Source organism: Geotrypetes seraphini, chromosome 9 (genome assembly GCF_902459505.1).
Source record: "Geotrypetes seraphini chromosome 9, aGeoSer1.1, whole genome shotgun sequence".
In the NCBI taxonomy this organism is placed as follows: Eukaryota; Metazoa; Chordata; class Amphibia; order Gymnophiona; family Dermophiidae; genus Geotrypetes; species Geotrypetes seraphini.
Window position 1 is genome coordinate 188,004,333 of NC_047092.1, and position 14,796 is coordinate 188,019,128.

At 43.6% G+C, this 14,796-nt stretch overlaps 1 protein-coding gene across 1 annotated transcript in view; it reads right to left on the bottom strand.

Moving 5' to 3' along the window:
- The window catches only part of RNPEPL1 (arginyl aminopeptidase like 1), a 46,262-nt gene that overhangs the window by 3,719 nt on the left and 27,747 nt on the right, over positions 1-14,796 (bottom strand). Inside the window, exons 8-10 of the mRNA XM_033958308.1 lie at positions 8,991-9,099; positions 7,522-7,749; positions 887-1,029 (exon numbers count right to left, since the gene is read on the bottom strand). Of these exons, the coding sequence (XP_033814199.1) occupies positions 887-1,029; positions 7,522-7,749; positions 8,991-9,099 (480 nt within the window). The remainder of the gene's footprint in view (positions 1-886; positions 1,030-7,521; positions 7,750-8,990; positions 9,100-14,796) is intronic.

Sequence of the window (14,796 nt, forward strand, 5' to 3'; positions counted from 1 at the left end):
ATTGTAGGGTAAAGACAGGAATCAGCAGTGGTGGCTGGCAGGGAGCCCATGTCCTGGGTGGGAAAAGCTGTCACCAGAGCTGCTGTATCACATCCTTCAGCTGCTCGTCAATAGCCTAGCCCTGGGGGGAGAAGCTGCGGCCAGAGTTGCTGATATTGGGGAAAACTGGAACGCTCTTTCGGAGGCTGTTATAGGGGAAAACACCCTCCAGGGATTCAAGACAAAGTTAGACAAGTTCCTGCTGAACCAGAACATACACACTGGTCTTTAACCTAAGGGCCGCCATGGGAGCGGACTGCTGGGCACGAAGGACCACTGGTCTGACCCAGCAGCGGCAATTCTTATGTCTCTGTCTGTGCTGCCTGAAGCCCAGCCTCCCCGTAATGGGACGATTCATTGCGGCCGTTTGATTGCAGCTATGCTGAAACATCCTGTGATGAATTGTCCCATTCCACTCTAGGGGTGCAGGTTCCCAGCAGTCTAACATGTGGAGGCTGGAGTTGCAGATCATCCCAACAGAAAGCCCCAGGCAGTATCCTCTACAGTGGCAGCAATTGCTGTTTCACCCAAAGGGACAGGCCAATTCATTGCAAGGGAACTTTGGACTACAGGGTCCAAGCAGACTCAAGCCGCGGAGAGTTCACTGGCATATTACATTACATTAGTAATTTCTATTCTGCTTGTACCTTGCGGTTCTAAGCGGATTACATTAGAAGATAGCTGGACATTTCCAGGCGATGACATTACAATACATTACATTACTTTACATTACATTACATAGTATCTCTCTGCTTTGTATCCCGTAGAGAATGACAATCATACAGCATTTTGGGAGAGCAGTCAAACTGCATGGTTTTCCCCATGACCATCTGAAAGCAGTTCTCACCTGGTTCTCCAAGAAACCTCGTACTTTGTGCAGATCAGGATAGTAGTTGTTACGCACCACCAGCTGCAGCCAGCGGATGCGAATCTCAGCATTCATGGAATCCAGCAATGACGAGTAACTTTTGGAGAGTTGCACCATGACCTCTGTAGTAGGAAAAAGAAATCCCAACTCAAACACCATTTTATGTCTTAATGAACTGAGCAGAGAAGCTTTGCTATGGAGACACTTCGTGTACAGGTGACTCTTGGGAGAGACCTTATGGTTTTATTGGTGCATAAATAACTGAGCAGCCAGAGGATTCTTTAAATGGGTGAGAAGATCTTCAGGCAAGGGGACAAGCAAACATTCGCTATCATAGTGCAGACAGAGTCAGTAGGAGTTTAAATCCCCTACTCACACCTTAAACCTGGGCTGCTTTTTATGTTACTTTTTAGGCCCAAGTCCCAGATCAGTGGTCACTCAAGATTCAGATACAATGGAATTGTTGGATTCCATGACCCTAGTTACAAACACTTAGGCCCTGATATTCTGAACTTACTGTGCCTTTAACAATCAACATTAAATCAGTTATAACCATTTTAGTGTCGAAGTATTTTAGCATAAGATGCTCTTAATAATAATAATAACTTTATTTTTGTATACCGCAAATACCACAAACAGTTCAGAGCGGTTTACAGAGGAAGAGACTGTACAGACAGCGATGTTACAGAAAATATTTTCAAATTACATTGGTAAGTCGAGAGAGGTTAGGTACATCTGGAAGAATATCAGGGATAATGGCTCTGCACAGTCTTTTCCATGCTTCATAGCATCTTCCAATAATACTATGTAAATGTAGTACAACGAGGTCATTAATATTAAAATGAGCACTCCAGGCGATGCCCAGACAATGCCTAGTGATGCACAAAATGAAGTGCTGACTTAACGCTCCGGGTCTGGAGGTGCTGGTAGTGTGTCAAAAGTATACACAGCAGGTCTGGCTATAGATTGCATGAGAGATGGAAGTTCAAGATACATTTATCATACTTAATAAATGTCAAATACGCTTGTGTTAATAGCGCAACTCATGTGCGTCCATTAAAAGCATATGCTGGCAGGTCTGGGGATGCCGATTGCATGGGAGGCGGAAATTAAAAAAAAAAAAAATACCGGGGCAGTGTAGAAAAAAGTATCTGCATGGTTTGCTGGTAGTTCTCCGCCCCTTCCCTCCACCTTGGCATTGACAGACGCACATATATGACGTATATGAAGTGCATTGGTAGTTATTTGTTTTACAGCAAAAAACCCCCCCAAAATCCAAATAAAGTATCAGGATTGTTTTTGTCCTGTAAAATTTAAAAGCCTGTGAATTCTATGCGTTTATGATCTGCATGCATGCTTTGCGCTACAATGGACAACATTATGGATGGAAGTTTTTATCCCCGCTATCTGCAGGCAGCCATCATCATCGTCTCCTCTGAGGGCAATCAATGCATATGATGTGCGCCCGTGATGCGCTACAATAAAGCACGGCTATAATTGACGCTCATACGTGTTTACGATGTAGCATTTCCTGGTGCATGCAAATATTTATGCCTCTTTTTGTGGACTATTTTGCGCATGTGCGAGTCACTTTCTCCAGTGACTGTATGGAATTTCTGTGGACCTCTGCGAATCTCTTCTGCATGCAGTTTTTACAGCATCGCTCATCCTTTTGAAATCGGAAAATTTACTGGCATTACGACGACAGAACATCGGGTCCTTACACCCAACAGTTCACTGAATTCAGTTTTATGAGTCTGTATAAGGCAGTGTCCCGCAAACTTTCTCGAGCCACGGAACACTAAAGGCAGTGACCGTGGTTCGAGGCACCTGGAAATGTGTGGATATCGCCAGCGCCTCTCCTCCTCCCCAGTGTACCACGGCACACAGTTTGAGACACACTGGTATAAGGGAACAACTCACATATTCTCACACTTATCCTTAATTACTGATAAATACATAATGTAGATTAACTCTGGATTGGTCATTGTTGGAATCATTGCTTTGACCCAATATGGCTAGTCCAGGGGATTGTGTGGCAGCCTTGAATGACTGGTTGGTTCAGAAGTTTTCAGAGTTTGTTTAGAAGTTTTCTAAAACCTAGGATTTTGTGGATGGTAAGGACCACCTCTCACGAGAAATTTCCACCATTTCTTACCAATACAAGGATGTTATGGTGGTGTTGGAAGTTAAGATGCTGGATTCCCAGGTTGATCAACTGGTACAAGTGAGATGGCTAAAGCTGAAGGTGTTTGGCAGTTGCAACCTTATTTGAGACTGCAGGATTTTTATAAGTAGTGCAGGTGCAGTGTTAACTCACCTGATCCATTGTAATGGCACAAATATGTTACAAAGAAGTTGCAAAGTATCCGGAACATAGCAGGGCATTTGGCGACCTATAAGAAGCTTTGGTTAGGGCAGTGGTTGGCAAACTGCAGCTCTTTAGCTGCTTGAGTGCGGCTCGCCTAGAGCAGGGGAGCCCAATATGCTTCCCTTCCCTTCTCACTGCCCTCCCCCAAGCCACCACCTTTGGGGAACAGGCTGCCACCGCCGCTGGCGAGGAATAAGCTTCACCGCCGCCATCGAGGACAGCCAGTGCCGAATTCTGAGCTCTCCCTGCTTCCCTTCCCCTTGGAACCGACCAACTCTCGCCACCCAATGTCAATTCTGGAGAGTTGGTCGGCCTTGCGGGGAAGGGAAGCAGGGAGAGCTCAGAACTCGGCGGTGGCCTGTTCCCCGATGGCGGCAGTGGCAGCCTATTCCCCGGTGGCGGTGGCAGCATGTTCCCCAATGGCGGTGACTTGGGGGAGGGCAGGGAGAAATAAAGGGGGGGGAGACAGAAAGAAAGAAGGGAGACGGAAGACAGACAAAAAGGGGGCATGGAGAAAGACAGAAAGAAAGGGGGCATGGAGAGAGATAGAAAGAAGGGCAGGGTGAAAGAAAGAAAAAGTTGGGGGAGGGAATGAAGTCTGGAGGAGAGGAAGCATACAGGAGGCTGAAAGAAGGGAAGAAATATTGGATGCACAGTCAGAAGAATAAAGTGCAACCAGAGACTGATGAAATTACCAAACAAAGGTAGGAAAAATTATTTTATTTTCAATTTAGTGATCAAAATGTGTCCGTTTTGAGAATTTATATCTGCTGTCTATATTTTGCACGATGGCCCCCTTTTACTAAACTGCAATAGCGGTTTTTAGCACAGGGAGCCTATGAGCATCAAGAGCAGCGCAGGGCATTCAGTGCAGCTCCCTGCGCTAAAAACCGTTATTGTGGTTTAGTAAAAAGGGAGGGGGTATATTTGTCTATTTTTGTATAGTTGTTACTGAGGTGACATTGCATAAAGTTATCTGCCTTGACCTCTTTGAAAAACCGCAGAATATAATTGATAATTAACATTTTCTCTGCATACAGTGTGCTTTGTGTTTTGTTTTTTTATTTTATTGTTGGTAGATCATTTTGACTTGGCCACAAAGGTGAGGGAGGGAGGGGAGCTGCTGAAAGACATCTAGTAATCCTTGCAGGCTTGACTGTGCAAGGAATTATTTTTGTAAAATCATGTTTTGTTATGTGACTGGCATTATGTAGACTTTAATTTCTATGAAAGAATAGAATGAAAATGATATAAAATTGCTTGCTTGTTTTTATGTGCGTGCGCTGAAGGGAAGTGGAGAGAGAGTGGGCTGAGGACGCTGAAGGGAAATGGGGAAGAGAGAGTGGGGAGAAGACGCTGATTTATAAATTGACAATTGTACAGAATATTGTTTCTTTTTATACTTTAATATAATAATAATTTAATATAATATAATAAGTTCAGTATAAAACTATTTGAGGTTGAATGGGATCAGGTGGTTTGCGGGGATGGGGACGGAGACAAATTTTTTCCCCGTGTCATTCTATAGGCTCTGCTACGAATCAATTTTGACTACGTGCGGGCGAGCAGGGTGTCAGTCGGGTTGACATAGCCATCGTAGTGCAAGTGGGCATGGGGTATGGCTCTCAAAACAAATCTTAATGGTTGTACTGCTGATTTTGGCTCTTTTGACTAATGAGTTTGTCTACCACTGACTTTTGACTGCTGATTTTGACTCTTGACTAATGAGTTTGCCTACCACTGGGTTAGGGCTACAACTTTGCCTTATTTATTTATTTAAAAAAATTGTAGCCTGCTTACACCTAAGCGGATAGTATATCATATCATACAATTTCAACAAGGATTCAATACAGCTTATTGTACAGATTCCCTCAAAATTAGGTTCCACAAGTTAAGCAAATAGTCCAGAAAGACTAATTGAAGAGATACGTCTTTAACATTTTTCTAAACTGATAATATGACTCAATTTGATGGTAAATTATTCCAAACTTTGGGTCCTTGATATTCAAAAGTTGATTCATGTAAGTGATTATGGCAAACATTTAAAGGAGAAGGAAAATAAAGTTTGAAACACTGCTTTGATCTTGAATTATGAAAAGGTCTCATAATATTAATATCAGAAATTAACCTCCTGGAATTTAATCCATATATGGCCTTATGGACCATTCAAGCAATCTTAAATTTAATTCTCTTTTTCAATGGCAGCCAATGTAGCTCTTCTACAAGTGGACTAGTCTGGCTGTAGTATTCTGGAGTACAAAGGAAGTGGGACAGAGTGTATATTCCATCCTAGAGATCCCAAGAAACTGGAAAGAGAAGCAGTATAAGACGACCAGCTGTGTATAAGAAGGACCCTTAAGGCATTTGGAACCTATTTGCATGTGTGTGCTTTAGAATAGGGAGATCCCTAGGAGGAAATGACCTTTTTATGAGTCCTCTACTGGGTGGATGTGACCTAGGGGTCTCTGAGATGATGTTGAGGTCCCAAGCGATTGTTGGGGGTCTGCAATCTCCTTGCCTCGCCGTAACCATCTAAGGGGTTGAGAATCAAGACCCTTGCTCTAAAAACCTAGTTAGTTGGGAAAGTTTTCCCTGATTCACAGGTGACCCTCAGTAGGAGGAACCCAGGCGTAAGCCTAACCAACAGTAAGCCTGAAGGACTAGAAACTACCCCTGAGTAGCCAATCGGCCTACCCACAGGGAACTACAGTAATCAAGTATGGAAGCAAAACAGCCTGTACAACAATCTTAAAACTAACCTGGTTTAAGGATGATCTTATTGCTCTTAATCTAAAGAAACAATTTTTATCTAGAGAATCAATTTGATCAGCAAAGGTAACATCAGAATGTATAACACCACCCAGCACCTCTGATGTTGTCTCAATTTTAAGTTTTTCTCCGAAAATCAGCACTAATTCAATACAAAACAAAATTAATAGTAATCCATCTTACATTTATTTATTTTACCCACTACTGCTTCTTATCCACCCCATGTTAAAAGCTTCCATAAAAACGGTTGTTTTTAAAAGATACTTAGAATTCTTTATCTCCTTTATTAATCTCAATTGATCAATCAGATTATTCCATAAATCTACCCCAGCCAGCATTACATGGAGTCCCAGTAAAGGTTTGCCTGTTGTCTAAGATGTATTGTTTGGCTTTTAAGGTAATTGGGAGGACAGGGCCTTGTCTGTGGGCACCCATTTGAGGCAGTGGCAGCTATGGGCTAGTGGTTCTGGGAATTTGACATTACTAGTGGCCAAGGCATTTAGGTTGGTCAGGATGCATCTGTCATGTTTGTCAGACATGGTAACTGGACTGTGGAATGGTCTTTCTGTGTAACTGAAGTGAACTCAAGCTTGTTTAAGCTTTAGAAAACAGTTTGAAACACAGCTACCTGCAGTCTCTTTCTTGTTCATCAAGGGAAGGGTGCAAGGATTTAGACAAGTGGTTGGTTTGCTAGGAGGGATGGGGTGTAGGGTGGGCGAGTATAGTTTTTACTATACGTTCTTGCTATGTGTGGTGGGTTATAAAACTCTAATACATTTTATATTTGCTTCCCAAATATAACCTGTCATGAAACCTGCAAATAACCTATCATGAAATCCCCTGTGGTGAAACATTTCCCTTTTGTCTTCTTAATTGGGATAACAGACCATTAAATTAAGGAATGCACCTCGGGTTTGGGGTGTGTATGTTAGGGGAGGGGAAGACTAAAAGAACCAAGGACAATTTGATTTAAGTCACTTTAAGCAAGCTAACCACTAATTCTTATTCTATTCCAAGCTTCCCAGCTAAGCAATGCTCATGTTCCATGCACCCTCCCACCCCCACCCTCCAGGAAAAGGGCACAATTTCAATATGGTGGATCTAGTAATTTCTGCCTTTTTGCAGAAAATAAGTTCTACTCTTTCTGGCTGAATCTGCACAGTTACAGCTGAAGCCATATATGCACGAAAAATCCTTTAGAAAATAAGCTCCTTAATGCATGATCAAAGCAATGTTTCCAGTAAAGATAAAATCTGTTTTCAACAGCATCAGACAGCTCTGAAATGCTGCCGTCTCCACACTGACTCTTCACTTGTACAAATACTTCTTGGCTTATGAAATACTTGACCTTGCTCCAAAAGCCACTATCATTACTGGGAATGCTGATTTGAACCCCAACCCTACCTTCAGAACTCAGGATCCCATCTTATGGCAGACCCAGAGACATCACATCCTAAGCTAATGGGGCTCTTACCATGTGGCAGTGGAGACCTATCCAGTAGCCGATCCAGGAAGAGCACTGTTTGGAATGTTCTCCATGTGGTGATGTCAGAACTGGCAGCTGCGGCGCTAGCATCCAATGGATCGGCAGTCCAGAGCTTGCAAAGTGTCTCCACAGGATTGGTAAAACTATAACCCTGAGATAAGTCAGGCTCAGCCAGAGGTGGCCCGGTGGCGTTTAACCAACGTTCAAACTCCAGACCTAGAAAGAACAGCAGAGCAGTGTCAGGTGAGGACTACATGAATAACCAAGAGGCTCAGGGCTTCATTCGGTGAGGGGGGGGATTCTATTACAAAAGGTACTCTGCACAATAAAAAAAATCCAAATTCTGCACACAAAATTTGCAAATTCTGTTTGACAACATTTAAATATTTTTGCTAATTATTATCCAGAATTTAAGTACAATTCAGTATCATCATTAAATTATACTAGAGAAAACAAAGAACCTTCGAGATTTTCTCGCTTTAGCAGCAACCTTTGTAAAAGCCCACCGTAGTGAAGTTTGGTTACTTTGCCTTTACGTTGTTGAACAATGTTTCTGAAAGCTGATATATTTCAATAAATTCAAAATAAAAATATTTTTTGTTGTCTGATCCATTTATTTTTTCATTCACATAGGTCCTAGAGTCTCTTTTCCTGCTTTTGTTTTTTCATAATTGTCTTCTCAGGATAATAATAATAATAATTTTATTCTTATATACCTCCAAAGCCATATAAGTTCGAGGCGGTTTCATTTTACATTTTGTTTCTATCCTGAGTTCATCCCTCTCCATTCTCCTGCATCCAACGTCCCTATGTCTAGCAGTCCTTCTATACCTGTCTCAATTCTCTCCATGCCCAGCATTGCTTCAGTGTCCCTGTCTCTATGCTCAGTTCCTATCTAGGATCTCTTCTTTGTTTTTGTGCCTCTCAGTGTGCAGGATCTTCCATTCCTGAGCCAGCCTCTCTCCCCTACACCCTCAAGTCTGCATCTCTTATCCCTCTCACTCTCCCCTATCCCCTCCCAAGCAAGAATCTATCACCCCGGTCCACCCCCCAGCCAACATACTCTCCTCTGTCCTCAATCCAGCATTTGGGGTACCTCCCGGTCCACCCCCCCCAGCCAACATATTCTCCCCTGTCCTCAATCCAGCATTTGGGATACCTCAGCGATGATGCCAATCAGCAACCTGCCACTGGCTTTCTTCTACCATGGTCCTGCCCGAAGAAAGAGGAAGTGACATCATTGAGGGCAGAAACACAGAAGAGGGAAGCCTGCAAAGGTTGTGCAGTCTGCCAGAAGATTTGGGCCACAGAGAGGCATTGCAGATGTGATTCTGGGCCACATCAGGTATTCTGTGCAAATTCTGCATTGTACAGTTGAATAGAATTCCACTAGGAGTAAAAAGGGTCTCTCTTCAACCCACTTCCATCAAACTCACCCTAACAGCAGTTATATCTACCTTCTTGACTCTCCACACAATTCTCCTGCAGCTCTGGGAAAAAGTTGAGGAAGGAATCCAGAAGATCCTGAGCCACAACACTGGAAAACATGTACTTTTCTATGTATGCCTGAAAGCATGAGAAAAATCGATAATCAGAAAAGGCCACACTCCAAAGCATGAAACACTTTAACACAATTTATTTCATTATACATTTTTTAAATTTATATACTGTCTATATCTAGACAGTTTCCGTATAAAACATACATAACATAAATCAACATTAGAAAAAGCCGAGTCTTCATGACTTTCACACAATGTAAAACAGACATCAACCCGCCTGAGGCAGTCATGTACACTGCTGCTGATTACATTACATTACTGATTTCTATTCCGCCTCAACCTTGCAGTTCTGGGCGGATTACAAAAGAGGCATCTGGACATTTACAGGATGATTACAAAGAGACTTCTGGACTTTTCCAGAAGAGTTACAAGAATAAGAACATTTCCAGAGGAGTTACAAGAAGAATGGTGTAGTATAGTTTAGTTAATGGGATACGGTAAGGAAGATTGGGCTATTCCAGTGGATATACAATTCGGGATGCTGTACAGATAAGATATAGTGCAGTTTCATTATATATGCAGTTAGGGAAGCAGTTGACAAGCTTGGGCTTTGAGGGGAAGGGTAACTGGTGAAGAAGGGAGGATGGGGGAGTCACACTGAAGGGAATCCAGGTTGGAGTTATGACATCTGTATAAATTTTTTGAATAGATGGGTTTTGATTTCTTTGCGAAAAGATTTGAAATCGCTTGTTGTCATCAGCAGGTTGGAGATGGCATGGTCCAATTTCACTGCTTGCGTCGCTAGCAGACTGTCAAACATCTTCTTACGCTGGGTGCCTTTGAGTGGGGGGTAGGTAAATGGAGTCTTAGATCTTCTTTGTCTAGCGGCGAGATTTTGGTTCAGGCGGTTGTTTAGGTAATTGGGGGCTGAGCCATTTATTGCTTTGAATAATAGATAGTATAATTTGAATTGGATTCGTGCTTGTATTGGTAACCAGTGTGAGTCTAGATAGGCAGTGGTGACGTGGTCAAATTTTCTTAGCGAGTAGATCAGTCTGAGTGCAATGTTTTGGATTGTCTGTAATTGTTTTATCATTATTGCAGGGCAAGGCAGGTAGAGGATGTTGCAGTAGTCCAATAGACCTAGTACTAGGGATTGGACTACAAGCCTATATTGCTCTTTGTCGAAGAATTTTCTGATTTTACGTAAATTGCGCATGGCTAGAAATGCTCTCTGGGAGGTCTTGTTGATATGGGCTTGCATTGTGCAGCATCTGTCTATTGTTACTCCCAGGAGTTTAAGGGTGGGTTGTATATGGGTGATTACTCAGGAAAGGCAAAATATGAATAAATATGAATAAAATCTAACTTGAACCTGAGAGTATTTGCTCAACATGGAATTGTCTTCACTCAACTAAATGAAGGCCTAACAAGTCAATCAACCTTTTGGTCTTAATTAATCAACTGGAAGAGTATCTAAACTTTTGCATCTTCAATATTCACTTTATTATTTTCACTAAAATAATCCAACGATTTAAGAACAAATGGTGCAGCTTTGTGTTGTGGATGGGGACTGGTGGAAGACAAAAATATCATCATCTTTCTCTACTTGACATCTGGTTTTCAAAGGTAAGCACACCATTATCTTTGGCCTGAAGAAATGGGAACACATATCCCCCTTCTACCACAAGTTGCACTGGCTGCCATTCGAATCCAGGGTCCTATTTAAGTTCTCTTGCATCTGCTACAAAACTGTATCGGGTATGTCACCTGACTATCTTTACCCCCACTTCAACCTGAACTATAATAATAAGAGCTCCCGCAGAATAACTATGTTCGCTTTCCCCTCACTGAAATCATGTCATCTTAAAAGATTCCTCGAAAGAACCTTCTCTTTTCAAGCGGCCAAACTAAACTCATGGCTCACCCAAATTATACTTAACGCCTCTTCATACCTCCACTTTAGAAAAAAGCTCAAAACTCTACTTTTCAATGGACCAAATCCTTAATGCCCCCCCTCTTCCGCCTTAACGCTCCCCCTCTCCACATTAGAAAACAGATCGAACACTCTTCTTTGCAACAGTTCAAATCCTTAACTCTCCCCTCCCCCCTCAACACTGCCCACCTTTCTTTACTTTTTCCCCCTCCTCCCCCCCTTCCAAGATCCCTGCCCCCTCGCTCTCATATAATATGCTTTCTTCCCCCCTCTCATAAATTCAATTGTACTCTCTTACAGTACATACCGTATGTGCTCTGTATTAGCCTTTCCTTCACTTAAATTGTCAATGTAAACTAGTTTGACTCTTCGATTGCCTTGTTATGTTCTTCTTTTTTAAATCACACTGTATGTAACTCATCTATTTGTTGTGAACCGCCTAGAACTCCCTGGGTATAGCGGTATACAAAAATAAAATTATTATTTATTATTATTATTATTAAAGGGACATCCTAAGATGTTTAGAGAGTCTCCATATCCAGAAAAAACACGGATGTATTGGACAAGAGCGGGAAGCAGAGGAGAGAACCTAAAGAGGGTCCATCACACTAGGGGTCTCAGGTGGCGCCTCCTCAAAGCACAACACCAAGGAGATCTGCTGAATGAGTTCTGAGAGCTTGTCCCTCTGAAAAAGGCACACCACTAATGCCTCCTCGCTGGTAAACAGAAAAAAAATCAAGTCCCTGGTACCAGTGGCCGTCCTGAGAGGATCCTGGAGGTCTCACCAAGGGTCCAGGTCCTCATGCATCTCCTCAGAAGACAAGTCCTCGTCCTAGGCCATATGCGGGCGTCTAGATGAAGGAGGAGGAGGGGGGACGTGAAAAGAATTAAGGGGTCCAAACAGCAGAGGGTGTGGAGGGAACAAACTCCCCCGAGACTCCTAGGACACAAGCTGGACCCCTGGCTACCTGGAAATATGTGCCCCAAGCGTAGGTCGAAGAGTCTGTCGTGAAGACCTTCCGATGAGGGGGTGGTTGAAAAAGCAAGCCTCTGGAAAGATTGGAAAAGAGCATCCACCAATGGAGAGACTGCTTCAAAGGAGTGACTGTGATGTATCGAGAAAGAGAATCGCAAACCTGCGTCCACTGAGATGCCAGGATCCACTGAGGAATTCTGAGGTGAAGTCTGGCAAAAGGAGTCACGTGTACTGTGGAGGCCATGTGACCCAGAAGTACCATCATGTGTCTCGCTGAAATGGAAGAGAGGGAAGACACTGTGTGACAGAGTTGAAGAAGAGCTTCCAGACGTTGTTGGACAGTGTCCAGAACAGCTCCAATGAATTATAGATTCTGTGAGGGCTGAAGATGAGATCTGGGAAAGTTGACTTCGAATCCCAAACTTTGTAGGAACCAGGTAGTCCGTTGGGTTGCTACAATAACCCCTTGAGATGTTGAATCTTTGATGAGTCAGTCGTCTAGGTAGGGAAATACCTGAATACCATGGTTCCGTAGAGCTGCTGCTACCACTACCAGGCACTTGGTAAACACTCTGGGAGATGAAGCCAGGCCGAAGGGCAGCACTTTGTATTGATAATGCAGATTCCCCACCCGAAATCTGAGATATTGACAGGAGGCCGGATGAATGGGGATATGAGTGTAGGCCTCCTTGAGATCCAGAGAGCATAACCAGTCGTTCTGCTCGAGAAGGGGATAAAGAGATGCCAGGGACAACATTCGAAATTTTTCTTTGACCAAAAATTTGTTGAGTCTTGAGATCCAGAATGGGCTGCAGATCGCCTGTCTTCTTCGGAACAAGGAAGTAATGGGAGTAAAACCCCGTGTTCTGCTGTTCCAAGGGAACTGGTTCGATGGCATGGAGATGAAGCAGAGCTTGAGCTTCCTGAAGAAGAAGGGCTGTCTGGGATGGATTGGAAGGATACTCTCTTGGAGGAAGCTCTGGTGGAACCTGAGTGAAATGGAGAGAGTATCCTTCCCTGATGATGGTAAGCACCCAGAGGTCAGATGTAATTAACGTCCATCGGTTGTAAAAATGATGGATATGACCTCCTATAGGGGGAAAAAGAGACAGAGACAGAACGGTGGAGGTTATGCTCTGATGTAAACAGTCAAAAAGGCTGAGAAGCCTTAAGTGCAGCAGAAGGTTGGGATTTCTGTTGCTTCTGAGATTGCTGTTTTTTCAGAGGAGGGCGAGTATAAGGAGCCGGCTTTGGAGCAAAACGCCTTTGATAGATAACAGCAGGGTGTGCAGGCTTGGCAGGAGCTGGCTTTGGTTTAGGTCTGACGATTGAAGCAAATGATTTTTCATGGTCAGATAATTTCTTAGTGGCTGCCTCAATGGATTCATCAAAGAGGTCATTGCCTTGACAAGGAAGGTTAGTTAAGCGGTCTTGAAGGTTAGAGTCCATGTCAATGGTACGAAGCCAGGCAAGACGACGCATAGCTACAGAGCAAGCAGCCGCTCGGGCAGATAACTCAAAGGCATCATAGGATGATTGGAGGAGATGAAGATGTAACTGAGAGAAAGAAGCAATGACTTCTTGAAACTCAAAATGCATGTGGTTATCCATATAAGTCAAAAACTTTGGTAGAAGAGAAAGAAGAATTTCAAAATAAGTGATGAAATAAAAATTATAATTGAGGACTTTAGAGAACATCATAGCATTTTGTTAGGTGTGACGTCCAAATTTGTCCATAGTCTTTCCCTCCCTTCCAGGAGGAACTGTGGCATAGACCTTGGAAGGATGAGATCTCTTCAAGGAGGATTCAACAAGCAGGGATTGATGAGATAACTGTGAGTTGTCAAACCCTTTGCGATGCACAGTTTTATACCTCGAGTCCAATTTTCCTGGAACTGCTGGTATGGAAAAAGGAGTCTCCAAGCATCGAGCAAAAGTCCGATTCAAAAGCTTATGAAGTGGAAGCTTGAGACACTCTGCCGGAGGCTGAGGAAGACGCATGACTTCTAGATATTCCTTAGAATATTTGGAGCCAGTATCCAATTGTACATCCAAGTCTACAGCCATCTGTCACAGGAAAGACGAGAAAGATAGCTGATCTGGCAATGCTTTGCCTCGAGAAGGACTCGAGGACGTCGAGGCAGCCTGTGTTGAAGAAGAGGCTTTGGCATGGAAAAAAGCATCAAAGGAGCCTGGTGACTTGGACGAGGCAATCGAGACCGGAATATCCTCGAGGTCCAGCATTGGGGACCTCGAATGAGGAGTCGGTGGTCTGGTCGAGGTTGGAGTAGAGCGAAGCTTGGAGGAAGATGGTTTATCCTGCGAAAAACGATGCCTAGAAGAATGCTTCGATAAAGGCCTCGAACGGTGGTGAGAACTGTGTCTGGAACCAGATCTCGAGGATCGAGGAGATTTCGTCTTGGCCGCCTGCTAGAAGCAAATCACATCAGGAATGGCAGTCAAACGCTGACCTTTCAAGAACCCCCGAAAGGCTGACAAGGCCACAAGCTGAACCCAGAGAGAAGACCAAGCCAGTCCCCTATCCAGGCCATCCTGCAAGAACTCTAAGATGTTAGGCAAGGAGCACGAAAAGATACCACTCCACATGCATCACACCATAGACGCCAAACCCTCTCATAAGCCCGAGAGGTGGAAAGCCTCTGGGACCCCAAGAGCATTGAGATCACTTCTTACCTAGGCGACCCCTTTCAAGAGCCAAGCCGAAAGACAAAAGGGAGCCAGATCAAACATTGGAATGGGACCCTGAGTTAGAAGGTCGTCCAAGAGAGGCCATCATGTCCATGAGGGACTGACCCCAACTGAAAGGCCATGGAGCTTAGACACCACTCTCT